This window comes from Leptonychotes weddellii, chromosome 8 (assembly GCF_054177405.1).
Source record: "Leptonychotes weddellii isolate Sample4059 chromosome 8, ASM5417740v2, whole genome shotgun sequence".
In the NCBI taxonomy this organism is placed as follows: Eukaryota; Metazoa; Chordata; class Mammalia; order Carnivora; family Phocidae; genus Leptonychotes; species Leptonychotes weddellii.
In genome coordinates this window covers 32,173,960-32,197,634 of record NC_138376.1, presented here as the reverse complement: position 1 = coordinate 32,197,634, position 23,675 = coordinate 32,173,960, and the positions used below count along the sequence as shown (strand labels likewise).

The 23,675-nt window shown below is 52.0% G+C and overlaps 2 protein-coding genes across 5 annotated transcripts in view; one reads left to right on the top strand and one right to left on the bottom strand.

Annotated features, from left to right (window-relative positions):
• The window catches only part of MEA1 (male-enhanced antigen 1), a 2,875-nt gene extending 1,388 nt beyond the window's left edge, over positions 1-1,487 (top strand). For all 3 annotated transcript variants that reach the window (XM_081828284.1, XM_006736696.3, XM_006736698.3), the window contains exons 2-4: positions 287-567; positions 653-755; positions 1,090-1,487. In XM_081828284.1, the coding sequence (XP_081684410.1) occupies positions 287-567; positions 653-755; positions 1,090-1,241 (536 nt within the window). In that variant the 3' untranslated portion in view covers positions 1,242-1,487. The remainder of the gene's footprint in view (positions 1-286; positions 568-652; positions 756-1,089) is intronic.
• PPP2R5D (protein phosphatase 2 regulatory subunit B'delta) overlaps positions 1,369-23,675 on the bottom strand; it is a 22,825-nt gene continuing 518 nt past the window's right edge. The window contains exons 2-16 of one of the 2 annotated variants that reach the window (XM_006736691.3): positions 19,235-19,312; positions 6,727-6,937; positions 6,272-6,471; positions 6,073-6,183; positions 5,850-5,942; positions 5,289-5,419; positions 5,095-5,154; positions 4,880-4,988; positions 4,612-4,665; positions 4,121-4,291; positions 3,887-4,014; positions 3,139-3,240; positions 2,971-3,043; positions 2,710-2,826; positions 1,369-2,567 (exon numbers count right to left, since the gene is read on the bottom strand). In XM_006736691.3, the coding sequence (XP_006736754.2) occupies positions 2,430-2,567; positions 2,710-2,826; positions 2,971-3,043; positions 3,139-3,240; positions 3,887-4,014; positions 4,121-4,291; positions 4,612-4,665; positions 4,880-4,988; positions 5,095-5,154; positions 5,289-5,419; positions 5,850-5,942; positions 6,073-6,183; positions 6,272-6,471; positions 6,727-6,937; positions 19,235-19,312 (1,776 nt within the window). In that variant the 3' untranslated portion in view covers positions 1,369-2,429. The remainder of the gene's footprint in view (positions 2,568-2,709; positions 2,827-2,970; positions 3,044-3,138; positions 3,241-3,886; positions 4,015-4,120; positions 4,292-4,611; positions 4,666-4,879; positions 4,989-5,094; positions 5,155-5,288; positions 5,420-5,849; positions 5,943-6,072; positions 6,184-6,271; positions 6,472-6,726; positions 6,938-19,234; positions 19,313-23,675) is intronic. The other variant, XM_081828282.1, reaches the window with a different exon arrangement.

Sequence of the window (23,675 nt, the reverse complement as noted above, 5' to 3'; positions counted from 1 at the left end):
AAGTCGGGGGGTAGGAGAGGGCGGGGTTCTGGACGTAGTCTTTTGGGAGGTGGCGTGGACTCCGTTCGGGCTGTTATTTAAGAATTGGCAGAGCAAGTCGGGTGGGCCTCGGTTCAAGATATGAGTCGATTTAAAAGGTGGAGGGCCCGGGAGAGGGTGGGGTGCAGGAAGCTTGGGAGCGTTTGAATGTTTTGCGGACCCAGGAGACCACAAGGAACTGGATGAGGGGCTGAAGGTGGACCTAATTTCATCCGATCCCTGTCCTCCTGCCTCCCTGTCCTTGCAGCCCCTGCCCGGATGGCAGCAGTAGTTCTAGGGGGAGACACCATGGGCCCCGAGCGTATCTTCCCCAATCAGACTGAGGAACTAGGGCCGCACCAGGGCCCTACGGAAGGCACTGGGGATTGGAGCAGCGAGGAGCCTGAGGAAGAGCAGGAGGAAACGGGGGCAGGCCCAGCTGGCTACTCCTATCAGCCCCTGAACCAAGATCCTGAACAAGAGGAGGTGGAGCTAGCACCGGTGGGGGACGGAGAAGATGTAGTTGCTGATATTCAGGATCGGATCCAGGTATGGTGGAGGAGGCACTGTTCTGGCCAGGTAAAGCTGGGATCTCTGAAGGGCTGGCCCTGAACTGTCTTCTCTGGCTCTGCAGGCCCTGGGGCTTCATTTGCCAGACCCACCATTAGAGAGCGAGGATGAAGAGGAGGAGGGAGCTACAGGATTGAGCAATCACAGCTCTATTCCCATGGACCCGGGTAAAGAGAGCATTTTTTCATTCTGGAATAATGATGGAGGAAAGGGACTGGTCAGACCCAGTAAAGGGGAGTCACGGAGGAACACCCTGTTCCTAAAACAGCAGTTTGTATTCCAAGATTTTACACACTTAAGAATCCAGGTGAAATGCTATTGTGCTAGACTTGGGTGATGGGCAGGCTTGCCTGGAAATAACAAGATGGATTTGGTCACCCTTCTAGCCCAAGGGTTATGGGTTAATTCAAGGAAATTAGGTCCACCTTCAGCCCCTCATTCAAGGGTTATGGGAGCAAAGCTGGTCCCGCAGTTTCTATCCCCTGTTCTCTGTGATTTCAGAACATGTGGAGCTGGTGAAAAGGACGATGGCTGGAGTAAGCCTGCCTGCGCCAGGGGTTCCTGCCTGGGCTCGGGAGATATCAGATGCCCAGTGGGAAGATGTGGTACAGAAGGCCCTTCAAGCCCGGCAGGGTACCCCAGCCTGGAAGTAACTAGCCTGAGAGCTGCCTTATCTCCCTGCATTCCAGGCCAGAACCAGCACAGGACTGAACATAGCCGTGGTTGTAACGTCCATCTCCATCTTTCTCATCTCCCTTTCCACATCAAGGCAAATCAGACTTCTTCTCAGAGACCCACTTTATTCAGTTCTGTACATATGGGGACATCGGCCCAAGCCCAGCCCATCTTAGCATGTATCACTCTGTGGAGAATAAAGCACCCTATGTACACAGCCAAAAGCTGCACTGCCTGGGCCCCTGGGACCTGGGTCTGGCCCTCCTCAGCCCCTTGCCCCTCCAAGGTGTCCGAAAGGGACAAGTGGGGGCCTGCCCATCATCAGCATAAACAAGGAAATAAATAGGTGTTCGGGGAGCCATGCTTGGGGCACTGCTCCCTGCTTCCTCCTAGCTTTGGGAACCAACAGCACAGGAAAGCAGTCAACCCCAGGGTGGTCCCTTCCATGTCTGTAATCCCAGGGCTGCTGCTCACCATAGAGGGGGCACAGGGTAGGGTGTTTGTTCACCCCCTTCTCTTGGTCCATCTGGGCCCTATATTCATCACCTATGGTCCATAGCCTATGCTTTTCTCCTTTTGACCTCCCATGTTGTCTTGGTCAGGCAGGGGGTAAAAGAAAGTAATTCAACCCCATCAGCCTGCACACTACTGGGGCCGGGGGCCTATTTGTGCCTGTTGGGGGTTGGCTCCCCTCCAGCTACTCCAGGGGCCAATGGGGCTTGACATAACTTTGGTGAGAGTAACCTCCTACTGCTCCCTATATGCTTCTGCAGGGGAGGGAGAGAAGGAGAGACACCTGGAGTTCAAATGAGGGTGAAGGGAAGGGGAGAGGAGCATATGTATTCCTGTGTGTATTTCTCAGAGCAGCCTCAGGTAGCTGTGGGGTTGGGAGCAGGAGGGAGACAGGCATCCCCAAGTTGTCTGAGTACTGAGGATCTCAGTGCTCAGCCTGTCTGTACTAGCCACAGGGAGGCATGAACACATTTGGGGGAGAAGAGGGACCACTGTGTGAGGGTCCCCGCTTCAAGTGCCACATCCCCTCCCTAGAGTAGCTAGAGAGGCACTGCCTTGCCCCAAGTCAGCCAGTGGGGAGCAGAGGGTGGAGGGCTAGGGCAGCGTCCCAGGGCTGAGTGGGCCGTGGCCCTGTAGTAGGGACGGTGAGGGGGTCAGAGAGCCTCCTGGCTGGCAGTTAGGAATTCCTCCGCCCGCTTGTGTGCCTCCAGCGCCTTGATGGTGTACACGTCCTGGGGCAGCTCTGACTTCCGCCGAAGGAGCACCTTCTCCTTCTTGATGTCCTTTAGCATCTGTGTGTGGGTAAAGAGAAGGTGAGGGATGCTGACCAATTCCCAACAGATTCTATGGTTTCCTCCCCTTGTTCCTGGGCTCCTGTCTCCTCTCCCTTCCAGAGCTTTTATTTCTGCTCCCCATCCCTCCGTGCCTTCCCACCTGCACGGCCTCTGTCTCCACCGTCCTCTTCAGAAGCTGGATGTCCTCTGCCGTGGGGGTCTCCGTCTCCATCGAGTATACAGGAGGCAGTGGTGGAGGAGCTCGAAACATGGGGTACTGATAAGGAAAGGAGAGGCATGGGCAGGTGGTGAGAGCCACTTCAGAAGTTGGTGGGCCTGTCTGCTTCATGTTCCTGCTCAAACAAACCCTCCCTCGGCCAAATTGGGCCCCTGGTTGAGGGCGGTGGCAGCAAAACCTCACCTGGGGATTAAGTCGGGCCAGCTCCTCTATCTTTTGCCACATCTCTTCTCTTTCCTTCATTCGGAACCGGCCCCTGAGAGAGCAAGGACGGGATGGGGGGTGGGCTTGAGAGAGAAGCAAAAGGGCCCGGGGATGAAGATGGAAGCCCCCAGGTAGAGAGACACTCACTTCTGTTTCTCTGCCTTGTACTGTTGTGTGCAGTCATCAAATAGCTTCTGATTCATCTCCATAAACAGCTTCAGGGCATTGTAGATCAGTCCATGGATTGTCCTGCCGCCGGGAAGAAGGATCGGCTGTAGGAGGCCTTCCCGACACCAAGGGCAGTGCCAGGACCCCAGTTTGCTCTTTCCTAGGAGGGCTGTCTGCTAAGAGTTTTCACAGACCTCTGCAGTGTAAGCATCTCTCTCTAGCCAGATCCTGTGACTGCAGACCGGCCTTTCAGGGTCTTCATAGCTGTTAGTCTGCCTGTCCACCCTTCGCCTCACCCCATGCTCCAGACCTGCCTTCTTCCCACCACTTCTGCTCTCTGGCCTATGCTACCGGCCTGCCAGCAGCAGGATGGACGGCATCTGCAGCACAGTGCACTTGCCTTCAGCAGGAAAGCCTCTACAACACTGGGGTTCGGCACATGCTAAAAAGATCACATCGGCCTCTCCAGAGCACGGAATTAGGTCTCCAAAGCCGCAGACTATCTGACCGTAAGAAGAGAGGACACGAGCCCTGCTCTGCTGTATGGCAGCCCTCTCTCACATAGCTGTCTTCTCCCTGGGCAGGTCCTCAAGGGCCTATCAGCATGCAGTGGGCACGAGACCCCCTGCCCGGTGACCAGATGAGGCCACTGGCTCTTCAGTTTTTCCCCACCCACACAGGCTCCAAAACCAGAGCCCCGCTGCCCAGCCCTGCCCCAGCCCCGTACTTGTTCCAGTGGCTCTTGGAGTTCCTGTAGAGGGCGGGGAACATGATGGGGAGGACTCGGGCAGCATTGTCACTTATCAGGCTCATGATGTACTCATTGTTCCAGTAATAGAGGGCACGCTCTGCCACCTGGTGGGGACAGGTGGGACTCAGCAGGGATCCGGTGTGCTCTGCTGAAAACCCTCCCTTGGCTTCTGGAAGGCAGGGGATGGGGATGTGCTGGTCTGAGTCTCACCTGGAAATGGGGGCTGGAGACACACTTGGCAAGCTGGCGGAAGAGTGGTTCCATCACTTTGCTGAACTCTGAAGGTTCAATGACATCCAGAATCTCCTCTAGCTCATTCAGGAACATGACTTCCTTGGGGCTGTGGGTCTTGGGCCAGAACTTGAGAAGTCCTACAATCACCTGTGAGAAGAGGAGGACATGGGGATAAAATTCTCCCTTAACACCTGCCTGCTTCTGCCGGAAGTCTTCCTGCACTCTCTCCCCACCCTGGTGGGCACAGCTTGGGCACCGCCCCCCCACCCCCTCAACTGCTCACATTTTTCTCTGACCTGGATCTGTTTCCTAGGTATATATAGGTTGTACTCCTCCTTCAGAGAGGAAAGCATGTCACCTGTTGGGCCACACCCCTCGTGAGCCCCTGCTTATGGCATTCCTCAATAGGCAGACTGGCGAGTCTAATTGACAAGAAGAGGTGTCCTGGGGCTGGAGAGGGGAATTACCGGCTCTGTGAGGCTGCTCTCCTTCTCCAGGAACTGTACCACACAGTAAGCCAGCTGCAAAAGGTTGAGGGAGAAAGGAGGTGAGGTGCAGGGCCCAGGTCTCAGAGGGGTCAGGGACAGAAGCAAGAGCCCAGAATGGAAGAAGAGGTGTAAAGAGGAATTATCCCACCCACTCCTTCTGCCACCCCCATCCCTGCTGGAATACCTTCCCCTCCCTCTCTTTTCTCTGCTGCCAGAGTCAGGGATCGTCAGGAGGAAGACAGCTCACCTGAGGGTGGTAGACACTCAGGGACTTGACCTTGTGAAGGGGAAGCAGGACACGGATGAGGAACATCTTGTGCTCTTCCTTAAGGGGCAAGGCAAAGCCATTGATGATGCTAGGAGTTATAGGAGGTTTGTTAGGACCAAAGGGCCACGTCCAAGTTCAGTGCTCCAATGCCTCCAGCCTTCTACAGGCACGCATGCCCCAACCCCATCTCTCACCTGCCAAGGATCTCTAGGAGCTCGGCAATCCCGTTGTGATGTTCTGTCTCATAGATGAATCTGCGGGAAGAAAGAAAGGCTCTCCTGACAATCCCTGATGTCCCTGCAGCACTCTGCAGAGTACCCCTATCCCCCTGCTCCCACCCCAACTTAGCAGGGCTTGCTTTGCTCCTAAGCCTGGCTCCTGGCCTCACCTGTAGAAGATGTGGTTGATCTGCCTACGGATATAAGCCCGGAGCCCCAAAAACTTGCCATAGATGCGATGCAAGATGGTCTTGAGGAAGTCCCGCTCTCGAGGATCCTCACTGTCAAACAGGTCCAAGAGCTGGGAGCCGGCGAGGGGAAAGCTGGTGAGTGAGGCAGGAGCCAGGGAGGGCCAGGGCTGGGGTGACACAGGGTCCTAGCCAGCGGACACCCAGAGATTCTCTGGATGGGGCGTGTGGGGACAAATCTCTGGAAAGCAGAGTGCTGTTCTCACACAGCTCTCCCCAGGGTGATGTCTGGGTACGCATGTTTACGTGCCCCACTGCCGGGGAACAGGTAACTGTTGCTTATTTCCTTCAATTACACCAGAAGCTTCTTGAGAGCAGAGAGGTTTGTTTATCCCTCCCACCACCACCAGTCCCTTTGTACCAGACCCAGTTGAAAGCCCATATATTCAGCAGATGCAGAAAGAGCGGGGCCTGCAGCGAGGGGCCATGGGGCTAGAGTTCATGGACTGGAAGGAGGGCAGGATGGGAACTTCAAGGACTCACAGCAAGGACAAACTTCTGGTCGATATACTTCTTGGCTATGTTTGGCTGGAAATCAGGAGACTCAAGGAAACGTAAGAAGAACTCATACACGAGCTGTCGGGGGCAATGAGCATCCGCTTAGGGGGCGTTCCCCAAGGACTGGGAGATCCCCCCACCCTGGCTGCAGGCCTCCGAGCGCCCCATTCCCTGCAGCCAGGGCCAGCCTGCCCCCTCACCCTGATACCTGCAGATGCGGCCAGGCAGCTTCCAGGGTGGGCTCATCCTCTTCCGGGTCAAACTCGGCCCCGGTGGGGTTCGATGAAGGTGGCAGCGTCCGGAAGAGGTTCACTGAAAACTGAGGGGTAGGACCCAGGTGAGAGCTCCCGTCCAGGCTTCTCCACAGCCGCTGTCCCTGCCCACTCTCCCCTTTGCCCAGTGCCCACCATGGTGACCGCCTCGGGGTAAATGGCCTCAGTGACGACATCGCGGCTATGAGTGATGTACTCCACCATTTCGTTGAGTCCTGCCCGCTTCACCTCCTTGAATTTGAGGTCACTGAGCGGATCTGAGACAAAGTCAAAGAGGACGCAGCACTGGCGTAGCTTCTGGATAAACAGCTCCTCCCGCTCCTGGGTGGGCGAATCTGGGGCGGGGGAACGAGGTTAACAGTCACACTCTCCTCCCCAGCCCTTCACTGCCATGCGCTACTTGCCTTCCAGGGCTTTCCCCTACCCCGACCTGCCGCCAGCCTGCTCCCCTGGCTTCCCCAGCCCCAGTGGAACTCCCTCTCACATTCTCTAGAACGTCCATCCCTCCAAAATACCCCAGACCTCCATTCCGCCAATGCCCCGTGACCCCTAGGCCTGGTGCACCGGCCCCCTTGACCTTTTCCAAGTACCTTTCAGGGCAGGAAGCTTCTGCAACTCCCGGTTCTTGCTGAGGTTGAAGCGGGATGAGCTTTGCCGTCGCTCCTTCTTGACGATCTGGGGCCCTCCGGAGTACTTGATCTTGCTGAGCTGCGTCGGGGGCGGCGTGCTGTTGCTGGGACGCTTGTTGGATGACGGGGGCTGGGGCTGCGGCTGCGGCTGCGGTTGAGGCTGGGGTTGGGCCTAGTCAAACAAATGGTTGGTTGCAGTCGGCTCCCCAAGGTACACCTCCCACCCTGGGCCGCCACCCATCCCCCAGTCCATTTATGCCTGGCCAGGCCCGGGCCGTCAAGCCGCTGTCTCCCACCCCGGAGCAGCTCCGGTCAGCGTCAGCGATAACTAAGGTCTACTATCCCTAGAAGAAAGTGGTCAAGAAGCCGTGTCCTCCAAAATGGTGCCCACTGCCTGTGCATCAAGAGCCTTCAAAATGTTTGTTCTAGTTCACGAACTGCAAATCTAATTGATGGATTAATGGTAACAGAAGTCAGAAAAGTGGCTGTCTTGCCAGGGCAGGGCTGGTAGGGGTATGGGCTTAACTGAGAAGGGACCTGAGGAACCTTCTGAGTAATGGAAATATTCTATATCTTGACTGGATCTGGGAGGTGGTTCCTGGCGGAAACATGTGAAAATTCAATTCATTAAGCAGCATACTTGAGATTACTGTACTTTCCTGCTTCACTGAATGCGTCACATTCTTTGGTTAAAAGTTAAAAGAAACACCCCCCCCCCGGCCCATAAAAAAGTTCAAAGAAAGAAATTCATTCTTGCGTCTCAGTAGTTTTAACTATGAAAAATATAGCTTAAGACAAATCCTACAGGGGCGCCTGGGTGGTCAGTTGGTTGAGTGTCCGACTCTTGGTTTCGGCTCAGGTCGTGATCTCAGGGTCCTGGGATCGAGCGCTCAGCGGGGAGTCTGCTTGAGATTCTCTCTCTCTGCCCCTCCCCATCCCACAAGCACATGTGTGCTCTCTAATAAATAAATAAATCTTAAAAAAAAAAAAAAAAGAGGGATGCCTGGGTGGCTCAGTCAGTTAAGCATCTGCCTTCGGCTCAGGTCATGATCGCAGGGTCCTGGGATCGAGCCCCCATAAGGCTCCCTGCTCAATGGGAAGTCTGCTTCTCTCTCTGCCTGCCGCTCCCCCTGCTTAGGCGCTCTCTCTGACAAATAAATACATAAAATCTTAAAAAAAAAAAAAAAGAAAGAAAGAAAAATCCTACATATAAAAGAAGGCTTTGTGTGCACTTTTTTTTTTTACAGCCCTATTTGTAATAGCAAATAAATAAATAAATGGATGGATGGAAAATCATGGAGTTAAAATTATGTTTATAAAAACTAGGTACTAAATGTAATCATACATGGTTCAACTGTGGAAAACATTTACATAGCCATAGTAATTTGCCCAAAATTGGTGATAAGTATCTTGGGAGCATGGGAAATGTCTGTGTTGGAGATAAAAGACGCTGCGGCCTTGATTTTCCATAGTAGAAAGTCAATAGATAATACCTAACACTTGAAAATTAAAGAACAAAAAGCAGTAAAAGAATCTTCTTTGGAAGTACAGAAGTCAATTTCCAGGCCACCTGGGTGGCTCAGTTGGTTAAGCGTCTGCCTTCGGCTCGGGTCATGATCCCAGGGTCCTGGGATCGAGTCCCGCATCGGCCTCCCTGCTCAGCGGGAAGCCTGCTTCTCCCTCTCCAGCTACCTCCTGCTTGTGTTCTCTCTCTCACTGTCTCTCTCTGTCAAATAAATAAATAAAATCTTAAAAAAAAAAAAAATAGAAGTCAATTTCCAAGGAAAGGGGAGTTGAGAGTGGTCGCCACAGAGCAACAGGAGAGCAGGGGGCTAGGCAGGCGCTGCTCTTTTCATTACAAGGCCAAGGGTACTACCTGACCCGACAAAGTACATGTTGTCATGTTGATAAAAATTTAAAATAAAACAAAATGAAGCCTAAAACTACGTAATGACAGAAAATTGCTTCCTATGCTAAGTTAAATAAGGATAATGCAAAACTGTACGTGCAGAATGAGCTCACCCACATTATAACACATGCACGGAAACCAAAACCCAGTGAAGAAGGAAAAAACAAGAGCAAGTCCACCACTGTGTTCATGACTATCTCCCGTTGTAGCACAATGATGTATGGCTTTTTTCTATGTCTCTAAATGTTCTACCAGCTGACCCTTTTATATAATTGGAGGAAAACCACTGATTTTTTAAAGCTATCTCTTTACTTCCTCCCAGACATGGGTGTCGGAGCCCCACAAAGCCCATTTTCAGAAGGCTACACTCAGGTGTGCGCAGGGCTGTCCACCCCCAGGTCCCGTCAGGTAACCACCTGCAGGGAGAGGGCAGAGGCGGAGCCACAGGACAACCCTTGCCCCCAGAGACTGCAGCGGGACCAGAGGACCGAGGCCAAGTCCAGCTGGCTGCCCACGCCACAGGAGAGGCTGACCTTCTGTCCTCACACCTGCCATCCCCACCGCCCCTCCGGCCTCCTCCCCAAACTCCGACTTCCTGCCACAACAATGGGAGAATGTGAGATCCTCTGGGATAGGGGGAAGGGAGGACAGAAATGCTATGCTTTGTAGGCTCTGAATTTTTTACAGAAACAATTATGTCAAGCTTGTGACCTATCTGGGGATCAAAGGAGAGGAGAGACGCACTGGGTCCAGCCCAGGGCAGGCCTGTGGGTCCAGGGTAGCTCATTACCTTTTTGGCCATCTGGTCCTCTCCTCCACCTAAAATGACTGCTCAGACACTAACCTGTCTCGGGGAGTGCAAGGAAATGGGGCAAGAGCGGCCACCACACTCCTCTCCTGCCATGACCAGCACTCAGCCAGCGTGGTTTTGGGTAGACCTGCAAGGCACCCTGGAGTCCCAGGTCTCTCTTCCTGCATATGGCAGCTGGGTCATACCTCGGTGAGGGATAGGGGAGAGAGGCAGAAGGGCAGGACACCAGAGCTTGGTGTGCATCAGACCCACCCCTGCTTTGGGCCTTCATTTCCTATTATAGGAACGACCAAATCCACGGTGGAGCTTAGGGGTCAAGAGCACAGACTCATGCTAGACTGCCTGGGTTTGACTCCTGCTCTGTCATTTATTAGCCAAGTAACCTCCAGAAAGTCGTATAGTCTGTCTGCCTCAGTTTCCTCATCTGTAAAGTGGGGTGACAATAGTATCTACCTCAAAAGGTTGTAATAAGGATTTAGGAGAACATTATATGGCTCACAGGAGTGCTTTATAAGAAGTGTCTTCTACTGGGGCGCCTGGGTGGCTCAGTTGGTTAAGCAACTGCCTTCGGCTCAGGTCATGATCCTGGAGTCCCTGGATCGAGTCCCGCATCGGGCTCCCTGCTCGGCAGGGAGTCTGCTTCTCCCTCTGACCCTCCCCCCTCTCATGTGCTCTGTCTCTCTCATTCTCTCTGTCTCAAATAAATAAATAAAATCTTTTTTTTTTATTCTTATGTTAATCCCCATGCATTACATCATTAGTTTTAGATGAAATGTTCCATGATTCATTGTTTGTGCATAACACCCAGTGCTCCATGCAGAATGTGCCCTCCTCAATACCCACCACCAGGCTAACCCATCCTCCCACCCGCCTCCCCTCTAGAACCCTCAGTTTGTTTTTCAGAGTCCATCGTCTCTCATGGTTCGTCTACCCCTCCAATTTCCCCCGCTTCATTCTTCCCCTCCCGCTACCTTCTTCTTTTTTTTTTCTTAACATATATTGCATTATTTGTTTCAGAGGTACAGATCTGAGATTCAACAGTCTTGCACAATTCACAGCGCTTACCAGAGCACATACCCTCCCCTAAATAAAATCTTAAAAAAAAAAAAAAGAAGTGTCTTCTACTGTTATCATGATTATTTCCCATCCCTGGATTTTAGGAATGCAACCTGGAAATTCCTGAAACTAGCACACCTCAATGTTCCTATGGGTCCATTATCTTCCTTGGTCTAAAATGGGGGAACCCAAGGGGCGCCTGGGTGGTTCAGTCAGTTATGCGTCTGACTCTTGATTTTGGCTCAGGTCATGATCTCAGGGTTGTGAAATGGAGCCCCGCGTTGGGCTCCATGCTGGGCTTGGAGCCTGCTGAAGTTTCTCTCTCTCTCTCTGCCCCTCCCTGCCTTCTCTCTCCCCCTCTCTAAAAAAATAAATAAATAAATATAATGGGGGCACCCAAGAAAGCATTTCATCTTTCAAGATCCATTTAAGCCCCACCCTCTTCCAAAAGTCCTTCTCAACTCCAACCCTGCAGTGTCCAGTTCCTGCCCCTGACCTCTCGACACTACTTGTTTGTTTCACTGGTTCTGTGATCATCCCCAGTGCTGTGTCTTGCTTGGAGTAGTCACATGTCCAACTAGGTAAGTCCCATGAAAGCCAGGACCCTGGTTTGCACCCCTCTGGGTCCCCACACAGCAATGGCACCTAACAGTCATTCAATGAAGGTCTGGATGGTTGACTGACAGGGGGCCAAGTCCAGGCCTTTCCTGTCCCAAGTCGGGACCCATCAGAACAGAGCACTGTGCAGTGTCAGGAGCAGAGTCGGAGAGAGGAGCATTAGTGATACCAGGGCAAAGGGCTCAGGGGCGGCTGAGGAACAAAACTCTGAGGAAGAGCGTATCTCTCTCTCTCCTGCCAGATAAGACAGATGCCCAGCACCCCCACAAACCTCACACTGAGGAGAGGTCCAGGGAAAGAAGGCATTCGCCCCAGAAAGGGAGAAGCCAAGGCCTCAATTTTCTCTGCTAACAGAGAAATGGACAAATCTCCAAGTAAGGTTAAGAGAATAGAGGGTTGCATGCCTAAAGATCAAAGTTTAAAAACCAATAGGTTGGGGCACCTGGGTGGCTCAGTTAAGCGTCTGCCTTAGGCTCAGGTCATGGTCCCAGGGTCCTGGGATCGAGCCCCGCGTCGGGCTCCCTGCTCTGCAGGAAGCCTGCTTCTCCCTCTCCCACTCCCCCTGCTTGTGTTCCATCTCTTGCTGTGTCTCTCTGTGTCAAATAAATAAAATCTTTAAAAAACAAAAACAAAAACAAAAAAACAATAGGTTGATGCCTAAGGTGTCTTCCCCACTAGGATTTCGTCACTGAAGGCGGGGGTGGCCTGAAAGCAGCTGAGTTCAGCCTGCCCCACCCCACCCCACCGGGCCACCCTGGTATTAAAAGGACCATTGGCTCCCAGGCCCCAGACACCAGAAGCATCTGAGGGACAGCTGGTCCAGCCAGCAGAGCGCCTGCCTGCCAAGCCTCAGGGAGGCATTCCCTGGTCTATTCACTCTTCACCGGGAAACATGCTTGTCAGAAGGGAGGTATGGGGCTATGCCAACGACTCACTTCACGTTCAACTGTTTCTCCTAAAAGCTTCAGCTTTTTTTTTTTTAACATTTTTTTTAAAGATTTTATTTTTTAGTAATCTCTATACCCAACATGGAGCTTGAACTTACAACCCCAAGATCAAGAGTTGCATGCTCCGCTGACTGAGCCAGCCAGGCGCCCTGTAAAAGCTTCAGTTTGATTTTTCTTAAGATTTTGTTTATTTATTTGAGAGAGAGAGAGAGAGAGAGAGAGCACACTAGAGGGGGAGGCGCAGAGGGAAAGGGACTCTGCACAAGCAGACTCTGTGCTAAGCGCAGAGCCTGAGGTGGGGTCTGATCCCACGACCCCGAGATCACGACCCGAGCTGAAATCAAGAGTCTGACTAACTGACTAAGCCACCTGGGTGCCCCAAAGCTTCAGCTTTTAACTTCTCTACTGACCTGGGCTGGAGGTGGGAAGCAGGTGAGTCCTCTGGGGAATGTTCTGCAACCCTCCCAGCATGGGTGGGCACTGACCAAAGGCCAGCCAGCCAAACTGCTCTCCCCTACTATGTTCTGCTTGGTCTCACCTCTGAGGCTCTGTAGTGGCCATCTCCTCTGCCTGAGGTCCTTCTCTTCCCACCTCTAAGAAGCCTTCCCAGATTCAGGCCGCCAACAATCAAGTGGGACTTCAAATTTATGCACCAAGCTCACATTCAAGAGACTGCAACTAAACTTGCCCACTCTGAACCAATCCTAGTCCAAACCAATCCTAACATAGCCACCATTAATAATCAAACCCAAATATTTAAACCTAAAGCAGGACACAGAAATAGAAATTAAGTACTACAGAAAGGATTACGGGGTGCCTGGTTGGCTCAGTAGGTACAGCATGTGACTCTTGATCTCAGGGTTGTGAGTTCGAGCCCCACACTGGGCGTAAAGATTACTTTAAAACAAAATCTTTAAAGAGGCACCTGGGTGGTTCAGTCGGTTAAGCGCCTGCCTCTGGCCCAGGTCATAGTCTCAGGGTCCTGAGATCAAACCCCACGGCGGGCTCCCTGCTCAGTGGGGAGTCTGCTTCTCCTTCTCCCTTGCCCATCCCCCTGCTCGTTCTCTCTCTCTCAAAAAATCAAATCTTTAAGAAAAAAGAAAGTATTGTAAGGGGATGCTTGGCTGGCTCAGTTGGTAGAGCATGTGACTCTTGATCTTGGGGTCCTGAGTTCAAGTCCCATGGTAGGCACGGAGCGTACTTAAAAAAAAAGGGGGGGGGCGCCTGGGTAGCTCAGCCCCGCATTGGGCTCCCTGCTCAGAGGGAAGCCTGCTTCTCCCTCTCCCACTCCCCCTGCTTGTGTTCCCTCTCTCGCTGTCTCTCTCTGTCAAATAAATAAATAAAATCTATATAAAAAAAAGTATTGTAAGAAAAAGATCAAAGGTAAAACTAACAGTGAACAACACAAAGACTGGGGCACCTGGCTGGCTCAATCTGAAGAGCATGTGGCTCTTGATCTTGGGGTCATGAGTTCGAGCCCCACGCTGGGTGTAGAGACTACTTAAAAAAAACTTTAAGAAAAAAAAGAAAAACGCAAAGATTAACAACATCACTTTTGCTTAATGAATTAACTAGTCAAATTAAGATCATTTTAGTTTAAAACCCCCAAGATCACAGAGGCGTTCTGTCCTATCCTGACATCCAGAGCTCTATCTAGCTGAGCTTCATTATTTTCTTTTTTTTTTAAGATTTTATTTATTTATTCATAAGAGACAGAGAGAGAGAGAGGCAGAGGGAGAAGCAGACTCCCTGCCAAGCAAGGAGCCCGATGTGGGGCTCGATCCCAGGACCCTGGGATCATGACCTGAGCCGAAGGCAGACGCTTAACCATCTGAGACACCCGGGCACCCTGAGCTTTATTATTTTCTGCCTTCATTTATTGATTAAACGTCATGCTAAGCCTTAGAGATCAAACAGTGGCCCGTGTCCTCAGAGAGCTCACAGCCCAGTGGGCGAGACCAAGGCGCAGGCAGCTCTTGGTAGCGGGGAAATGACAAAGCAGAGTGTGCCACCGCGGATCTGGGAACACAAACTCTGGCTGAACTATTAGTGAAGGCACTCCTGAAGGGGTGACTTCTGACGTGGCCCTCAAAGGACAAACATGAGTTTAGCAGGCAAAGAAACAGAGCAGAAAAATAAAGTAGTCCACGCCAACAGAATCTCATCGGTAAGGACCCAGAGTCATAAAGGGCTTGTATCGGAGGAGGATGGGAAGTCTGGCGGGGCGAGAAACCAGGAGGGGTGCTGGAAGAATGGGGTGGGGCCAGCTCACAGGGGTCCAGAGTGTGAGTTTGAATTGTAACCTGTAAGCAATGAGATGCCAACAGAGCTTTTTTTTTTTTTTTAATTATTTATTTATTTGACAGAGAGAGAGAGCGCGCACAAGCAGGGGGAGCGGCAGGCAGAGGGAGAAGCAGGCCCCCCACTGAGCAGGGAGCCCGATGAGGGACTCGATCCCAGGACCCTGGGATCATGACCTGAGCCGAAGGCAGACGCTTAAGTGACTGAGCCACCCAGGCGCCCCAAGAGAGCTTTTGAAGTAGAGGATTGATAAGACAAAAAAAAAAATGTTTTTGGGGTAACAACTCTGGCTACTGGGAGGACAGGCTGAAGTGGGTGAGGCTGGGATAATGTTTTCTTCCCTCTGTCCCCACTCCCAGAACTCAGGACAGGGCACAGGACCTAGAAGAGTCCAGGGCAGTGAGCTGCTTTCTCCAGAGCCAGACCAGGAAGGACCGCTGCCTGCAGCAATGGGTGAACAGTGAGTCTGACCTAATCTCTCAAGGCTCCTTTCCGTTCCAAGACTCTTTAAGAATCTTAGAGCCAGTGTATCATGTCATTAAGAACATGGGAGAATTGGCTCCTGAGCCACACCGCACTGGGTTGCATTCCAGCTCAACTGTTTACTGGCTGAGTAAAAGCTATTTAACGTCACTAAGCCTCAGTTTCATCTGTGAAATGGGATGATGACGATAATGGAATGACCTCAGGGTAGTGCTGTCTAGATTAAATGAGATTAAAAGATTAAATGCAAGCAAAGGTCTTAGGACAGAGCCTGGTAAATTGAACAGTGTCTGTCCTCAAATTCAAGTCAACCCAACACCTGTGAACATGACCTTATTTGGAAACAGGGTCTTTGCAGACATAATCAAGTCGGGAGTCCGCTTCCCATATAGCTAGTGTCCTCAAAAAAAGAGGGAAATGCAGGGGTGCCTGGGTGGCTCAATTGGTTGAGCGTCCAACTCTTGATTTCGGCTCAGGTCATGATCTCAGGGTCCTGGGATCGAGCCCCGAGTTGGACTACAGGGAGTCTGCTTATCTCTCCCTCCCTCTGCCCCTCCCCCTGCTCGCACTCTCTCTCTCCCTCTCAAATGAATAAATAAACCTTTTTTTTTTTTAAGATTTTATTTATTCATTTTGAGAGAGAGAAAGAGAGAGCACAAGCAGAGGGAAAGGGAGAAGCAGACTCCCAGCTGAGCCGGGAGCCTGACAAGGGGCTCGAGAGCAGGACCTGGAGATCATGACCAGAGCCGAAGGCAGATGCTTAACCATCTGAGCCACCCAGGCACGCCTGAATAAATAAGTCTTTAAAAAAAAAAAAAGAAGAAGGAAATGTGAACACAGAGACACAGACACACACAGGGGAGAACCCCATATGAAGAACGGAGGAGGAGACTGGAATGATGTATCCATAAGCCAAGGAACACCAAGGATTGCTGAAAACCATCGGAAGCTAGGGAGAGAGAGAGGCATGGGAGAGATTCATCCCTAGAACCTCAGAGGGACATGGCCTGCTGACATGTTGATTTCAGATTTCGGGCCTCCAAAACTGTGAGAGAATAAACCTCTGTTATTTTAAGCCACCTAGTTTGTGGTCATTTGTTACAGCTGCCCTAGGAACCTAACACACAAGTAACTGCTCAATAAAATAAATGGTGGCCACTATCATTATTAGGATCAGTTGAAAAGGCTCTGGCAGATGCACGACAGAGGGTAAATCTGGCTCGAAAAGCCCCAAATTCTGGACTAGAAAAAGCAAGGGAAGGACTGTGCCAAATGGCTTTGGATGACCTGAGCCTGGGAGCCCGGCCCCCAACTTTTCCACCATCCCTCTGCCTGGGGACCCATGGGGACATGCCTGGAAAATCATGCACAATTCCTGCCACTGCCTCGTATAGGTGAGCCCTGGGCAACATTTCACAGAACAGAGCCCAAGGTGAACTCAGCACTCTCCTTTTTCAAAGGCCTTATATCAACCCACTGCCTTTAACCCATGTGTCCAGAAAGGCAATGGAGAAATCCCTGCAGTTGGTCTCAGCATCTTTCTCAGCCTATTTGAGCTTTCATTTTCCTACCTATGAAAGGAGAGGGTTAGACTCTAAGGTTATTTCCAGCACTTTTTTTGAAGTTGATGGGTTTGCTTATTGGTCACTAATGCATTCAAACACTGGTACCTCTGGTGTGCCAAGCCCTTCAGTGTGGAAGGAGAGCCTGACAGGGCTCACGTGCTAACACAAGAGTTAAAACTGACGAACAACAAATTCACATCAAACTGTTTAACTACAGCTGTGGTTCAATGCTGCCATGGGGTGGTACTGGGTGTCAGGAGGGCAAACAGCAGGAGCCCTGGCCACATCCTGGCGGGAAGGAAAGGGGAGGTGGTCAAGGAAGGCTGCTTTTAGGACACGACATCCAATCTATCTAGTAACCGAACAAGTAGGAGTTAGTTAGGCAAGAGATGAGAACAGCCCCCTAACTATTCCTTTCTGTCCCTTTAAATCCTATTTCTAAGTCCCTCTTGCTGCTTTGAATGCTGAGTTGCCACCTCCCAGCCACCGTCCTTGTGGGTCCCACAGATGTCACCATTCCTAAAGGGGAGACTGAGCCCAGAGGGAGTGTTTCCCAGGAGCGCTGACTGATGATTTATTAAGAACCAAGTGCATGAGGGGCACCTGGCTAGGTCAGTCAGTAGAAGCATGCGACTCCCGGGGTGCCTGGGTGGCTCAGTCGTTAAGCGTCTGCCTTCGGCTCAGGTCATGGTCCCAGGGTCCTGGGATCGAGCCCCATGTCAGTCTCCCTGCTCGGCAGGAAGCCTGCTTCTCCCTCTCCCACTCCCCCTGCTTGTGTTCCCTTTCTTGCTGTGTCTCTCTGTAAATAAATAAATAAAATCTTGGGGCGCCTGGGTGGCTCAGTCGTTAAGCGTCTGCCTTCAGCTCTGGTCATGATCCCGGGGTCATGGGATCGAGCCCCGCATCGGGCTCCCTGCTCAGCGGGAAGCCTGTTTCTCCCTCTCCCACTCCCCCTGCTTGTGTTCCCTCTCTCGCTGTCTCTCTGTCAGATAAATAAATAAAATCTTTAAAAGAATAAATGAATAAATAAATAAATAAATAAATAAATAAAATCTTTAAAAAAAAAAAAGAAGCATGTGACCCCTGATCTCGGGGTCATGAGTTCGAGCCCCATGTTGGGTGTAGAGATCACTTTTTTTTTTTTTAAGATTTTATTTATTCATTTGTCAGAGAGAAAGAGAGAGAGAGTACAAGCAGGGGGAGCGGCAGGCAGAGGAAGAAGCAGGCTTCCCACTGAGCAAGGAGCCCAACGTGGGACTCAATCCCAAGACCCTGGGACCATGACCTGAGCCGAAGGCAAGCACTTAACCGACTGAGCCACCCAGGCATCCCTAGACATTACTTTAAAAAAATTAATAAATATAAATAAAAACAGGGGCGCCCGGGTGGCTCCCAGTCGTTAAGCGTCTGCCTTTGGCTCAGGTCATGATCCCAGGATCCTGGGATCGAGCCCCACATCAGGCTCCCTGCTCAGCAAGGAGCCTGCTTCTCCTTCTCCCTCTGTCTACCACTCTGCCTACTTGTGCTGTCAAGCAAATAATCTTTCTTTAAAATATATATATATAAATAAAAATACCCCCCACCTCCAAAAAAGAACCAAGTGCATGAGCATACAGGTGTGCAGGAAAAGCAATGCACCAGCCCCAGCACACCCAGCTCCTCCCCTCAGAGTCCATAGTCTGGGGGAGAGAAACACATGTTGGACAAATAGTTACAACACCAAGCGATAAGGTCTATCCTAGAGACATGCTCAGATTACTCTATAAGTGCAGAGGAAGGAGGAATTCATCTTTTGTGGTCCTCACCTCCCGTGTTTGTAAAATGGGGAAAACCTACCCTGCTTCTTCTGATTACTTAAGTGAGGTCTAAAATGATGGTCAGAGGTGTGAAAAGTGCTTGGATTTCTTTAGAGGTGACAGGGACCAGAAGCACCTAGAAAAAATCTAAATCCAGGGTTAACCCCAAACACTTGTTAATCAATCTCTTCTTCCCAAAAATCCCACAAGCTCTGCCCATAATTGGAGAGCTATTTCCTATTGTCCTCCATCCCTCTGAACAGTTTAGAACAGGAGAGAAGCAGAGAAACCAAGGATCATCAATTTCTGAGTAACACAGGTGCTTGGTCAACGTGTCCACGGGACTAGCCACCATCTTGAGCATCCCACTGAGCACACTCCCAAACTTTCCTGGCCATACTCTGGACTTAAGTCTCTCCACCCTCCAGTGTTCTCTCAGCTTGCCATTTATTGCTTTACAGCCCTAGCTTGCCAAGCTGTGCTGACCTCTGCTCATGACTGTCCTTTAGCAGCTCCCCTACGATCAGAACCAAGGGCAGTGGGCACAGCCCTGCCTCCCAGACTCAGGGACACCAGCCGCTCCCCACCCCCTGCCCTACCCCAAGCCATGCTAAAGCTACTCATGGCCCACTGAGCACCCGTGTACTTTTTCCCTTCTCCCCAGCACGTGACACCCTAGGTTTTTGCCCTAAGGAGAAAGGAATTCTCATCCCTCAAAGTTGGTAGACAGAGAAATGACTTTCACGGGAATTGCTGGGGAGTCTGAAGACCTGCAGAGTCTCTTTGCTCTACACCAGCCAAAGGGGAAGGCTGCCCAAGGGCAGCTACCTGGCTGGGCTGACCAAGCCCCTCTCCCAGCTGTGGAAATCCCCGTCCCTTTTGCCGGGGTAACTTCTGGCGCCCTGGGATCCCTCACCCACCAGCCGTCAAGTACTTGGAGCTGGTGCCTGCACCATAACGAGGGCTGTGCCCATGGTCATTACCTCGTCGGCGTTCTCGCCTCCACCATCCTTGCCCGAGCTGCTGGGCTTGGCCGTGCCTTTGGCAAGCTTGGGGGGCTCCTGAAGGGGGAAGATGGAGGTAGTTAGCAGATGCCAGGGGGAGGGAGAGGCCTCATCTGGACCCCTTAAGTCTGTGTTGTACTTATCCTCTGTCTAATCGAATCAATCAATCAATCAGAATCACTGAGCATCTACCTTGTACCCAGCCCAGGGGAGGAGGGCTTGGGGTACACAGAGGGAGAGTCAGTCCCTCCACACAGTCTGGAATCTGGTCAGGAAGACATCATGAAGATAGGGTAACCAGGTAAGATAGTGCTCTGTCACTTTACATGGCCGGTGTATGAGGTGGGGCCTGGGAGGGCCTCCGTCCAGGAAGAACCAGAGTGAGGGGCTTTAAGGGGAAGCGCCACGGAACAAGCTACTCAGACTGGCTTCTGGCTAGAGTGGGCAAGGAGGTGCCCAGGCTGTCACGCTGGAGGGGAGGGAGTCGCCACTCTCCCCCAAGGCCATCTGCCAAGACCTGGAAGCCTTTCTGGGAAATTACAAATCACCCCCAGACTAGAAGATGCTACTGGCCTAATCAGGTATAGGAACCATCCCAAGAATGCCCTGGGGGACAAGCACAGAGACAGGGATGGGGGTAAAACCCTGAACTGCTACGAAGATGAGCGCTAGTCTGAAGTCTCCATCGGGAACTGGGCCACTGGCTCAGAGCTCTGGCCAGCCCGGCATCTCTTCCTATGCTTCGGGCCAAAAAAAGCAACTGCACAGGGACGGGACAGGGAAAATGTGAAGAAGCCTTGGGAATTTAGATCTGACTGCAAGCTCAACACAAATCATCCAAGTGCCGGGGCTGCCACAGCACCCCGTGACCTTCCATCCAATTAACAGCCGGAGTGTAGAGTGCTTGGCACGGGGAGGCGGGGAAGTGCCCCTGACTTTGGCACTTCACGGGGCTATTTGGGAAGATCTGGTTCAGTCGTGAGCATCAGGCTTTGGGAGGGACAAAGACAAATCTCAGGTTTTCTTCTGGCGAAATACAACCCATCCTGGGAGTGGATTCAAAAGCCTGTCCTGAGAGTGACAGCTGCGAAGGCTGGGATGGCTAATAGTGGAAGGGAGGAGTCCCGGGGGTGGGTGAGCAAGAGGGGTTGTACGAATAAATGAAGAGCTGCATGCAGACTAAAGATGCAACTTGTTCTGTGTGGATCCAGAGGCCCAAGAACCATGGGCTAAAGTAGCAGGAAGACAGGCTGAGGCTCCAAAGGAGGAAGAATTTTCTCCTAGAGCAGCAGCACAGAAACTGGCTGCCTCATGGGGCTGCAAGCTCCCCAATCCCAAGAGCCTTCAAGCAAAGGAGCATTCCTGACTCCTCTAAAGCACGGGCAGAAGGGATTCCAGCCCTAAATGAAGCCTCGATCGGACGACCTTTGAAGTCACTTCTAGCTCTGAGATTCTGCCGCTCGAAGGCACCTGAGCCCCTTCAGTGACAAATGTTAAGTCATAGTGACTATGGGGGCACAGGGATTTCTGCGAGAACAGAGCTCTGTGTGGGCTGGAGGAGGGGGCAGGGAGGAAGAGAGCCCTTCCCAGGTATGGAGCAGCTCTAGATGCCACAAGGTGCTCCTCCTTTGGGCTGAGCACCCTCTCCACTGCCCACTGACCAGGCTGGGCACACCGACCCCTCGCCAAGGGGCCAAGGAGCATGGCTCAGAGCGTGGGGTGTAGAGGAACAGGACGAGGGGTGCAGGGGGGGAGTCACTGAGGCAACTGCACATTCCCCATACGTGGGCCTCTTGGACAAAGCTGACCCATCTTTGTATGTGTTTCATCCCTCTGCTCGACCGCAAGCTCCTTCTCCTTTTAGCACCCCTCCACCAGCCCGACTGCTCAAACCTCTCTATCAGGGAGTGCTCCTAAGAGAGATACCAGCTGCCTTCGTCCGTGGGCGTGTGTGGGGGCATGGGGAAACCACGCCCACCACCCTTGCTCCCTGGCTCCTGCAGAACAGGTGAGGTGCACACACCGCAGCGCACCCCAGTGCACCCCAGCACAGCCCCACGGTCAAATGCCGCCCGCACGGTGGTTTGGAGCCCACGCTGTTTCGGGCCCAACTCTTACTAGCTCTATAATCATAAGCAGGTGAACTAGGCTCTTTGAGCCTCAGTCTTCTTTTAAGTGACAACAGTCATATTACCTAATTCCCTTTAGCTCAGTGTCTGGCACGGGAATATCCCAATGTTAGCCAATATTATTACTATTATTAAAAACAAGAAGGTGGAAAGGAGCAGGGGCACACCGCCTGGCAACCTAAGAGATATGTCCCAGATCAGAACATGAGGGAGGAGGAGGGAAGCAAATTGCCCCCAAGGGATTGACTCAGCACCCATCTACTGAGTGCCTACTGTGTGCAAGGAAGATGCCAAACCAAAATGGAGCTTGGTTATTATCTCAAGGGGGAAGAAAAGATTTGTTCACAATAAATTCCAGTTCAAGGGAACACAAAAAGACCTTAAGTGACCTATCAAGTGTTCTGCAAATCCAGGGGAGGAGAGAGAGCTCCCTCCTAACTGAGGGTTCAGGAGAGGCTTCAGGGAGAAGGCTGTGAAGGATGGCCAAGACTGGGACCAGCAGAGATGAAGAACAGGGAGAGGTGATGGATGCAAAATAAAGATCCTCCGCCCACCCCTCCTCTCTGCTCCCACCCTATCCAGGCAAACCTCAGTCACATTGTCACCCACCTCCCCCTCAGGACTTGTTAACCATTGAAGGAGGCCAAATGCAACTGGAAATCAAGAGCAGAAAGTTAAACCTTAAAGGGAATCAAAGATGCCTGGCTCCGTGCACCCCAATTCCTCCAATACTCTTTCCCAGCCAAATACTATGGTCAAATACCTATGGTCCTAGCAAGTCTAAGAATTTTTCTTCTCAATCATCTAGTAGAAGGTGTTTTGTAGATGGGACAGTATCTGTTCCATCAAGACTAAAAACTACAGATGGGTGGGGACCTCACGAGGCTCCCCTGAATTCCACACCCCTCCACACTCCTTGGAGGAACCCCTTAGCCTCGGGTGTGGCTGACTTGTGTATGCATCATTCACAGCTATGCTGCCCAAACCACCTCAGCGGGCCCACTCCCCAAGGACACAGGGTCTGGATGGAGCACACCAACCTGCCCAGCCCAGGACCCCAGGAGCTTCAGTGCCTAGTACACCATTACCAACCCTCCATTCAGAACCTCTGTCCCTGGGAGCTTATGGGGACAACCCAGAATCAGAGCTGCCTGCCAGATCTCTGAAAGCCCCAAGATAAAGAGTTGAACCGCTAAGGTCAGAGACGGCAACCCAGCAACCCAGCAACCCAGCCCATCAGAGGGCAAATGAAAGCAAGACTCCTCTGGGGTCATAAAGTGGCTGAGCAGAGTGCCAGGCCAGAGCCAGCACCCACCACGAGGGGCCAACCCCAGGAGGGGAGAAGCTGGGGGAGGCTGGAACTGGTATCCTAGCATCCTCTGTGTGAGTCTGTACCTCAAAGGAACCACACCTCTGAGTCAGACCTCAGCAACAGCAGGAAATAGAAGGTAGAGAAAGGCAGGGATGAAGAACAGGGGAAGGCAGTATGGAGGTAGAAGAGGAAGGTAAAGAAGGCAACATCAAGAAACAGTCTGTATCAGGACACCATGACAAAGTCAAGGGTGTCCAGGGGTGGCTGGCTGGCCTTTGGGGTAAGAAGGAAAACTAATCTGATAGTACGTGCAGATTCCCGATTTGAGGGTAGTGTGGCCCAGAAAGGCAGGAATCCAGCACTGGTGCAAAATTGGAAAAATGCAAAGGTTATCCTAAGATTTGGAATAAGGGGAGGAGCTTGCTCAGATTAGGAAAGGTAACCTGATTTAGGATGAACCTGCAAGTCGGTTGATGCCTGTTAGGGAGGCTTTGGTACAAAGGAGGCCTTTAAATCAAGAGACCTGATATTGCAGCTGGACCTCCAAACAGGCTGTGTGACCTTGGCCAAGTCTCTTCCCCTATCGGGGCCTCAGTCTCCTCATCTGTATCACTTAAGGATTGCACTGAATGCGCTCAAAGGTCCCTACCAGCACTGACGTTCTGAGGTTCCATCAACAGAAGGAAGGGCTCAGTCCTGGCTTACAAGTTTGTGTGTGAAGGAAGAACTAGAGGGAGGGGCCTAGGCCAGATTCGGTGGAGGAGAGAGAAAGCAGAGCAGTTCTAGGTCAAGGAGCTTGGCGGGGAGGGAGAAGGGGCTGTAGGGGACGGTGGAGAAGGCCGGCCCAGGCCCAGGCCCAGGCGTGTAAGAAGAGAAGGGGCTGAGCGCAATGGGGGGCGAGGGGGAGGTGGGCTGGAGGGAGGTGCAGTCTCAGACAAGGCGCTGTCCCAAACGGGTAAACGGGTGGGGAGTGGGGGGG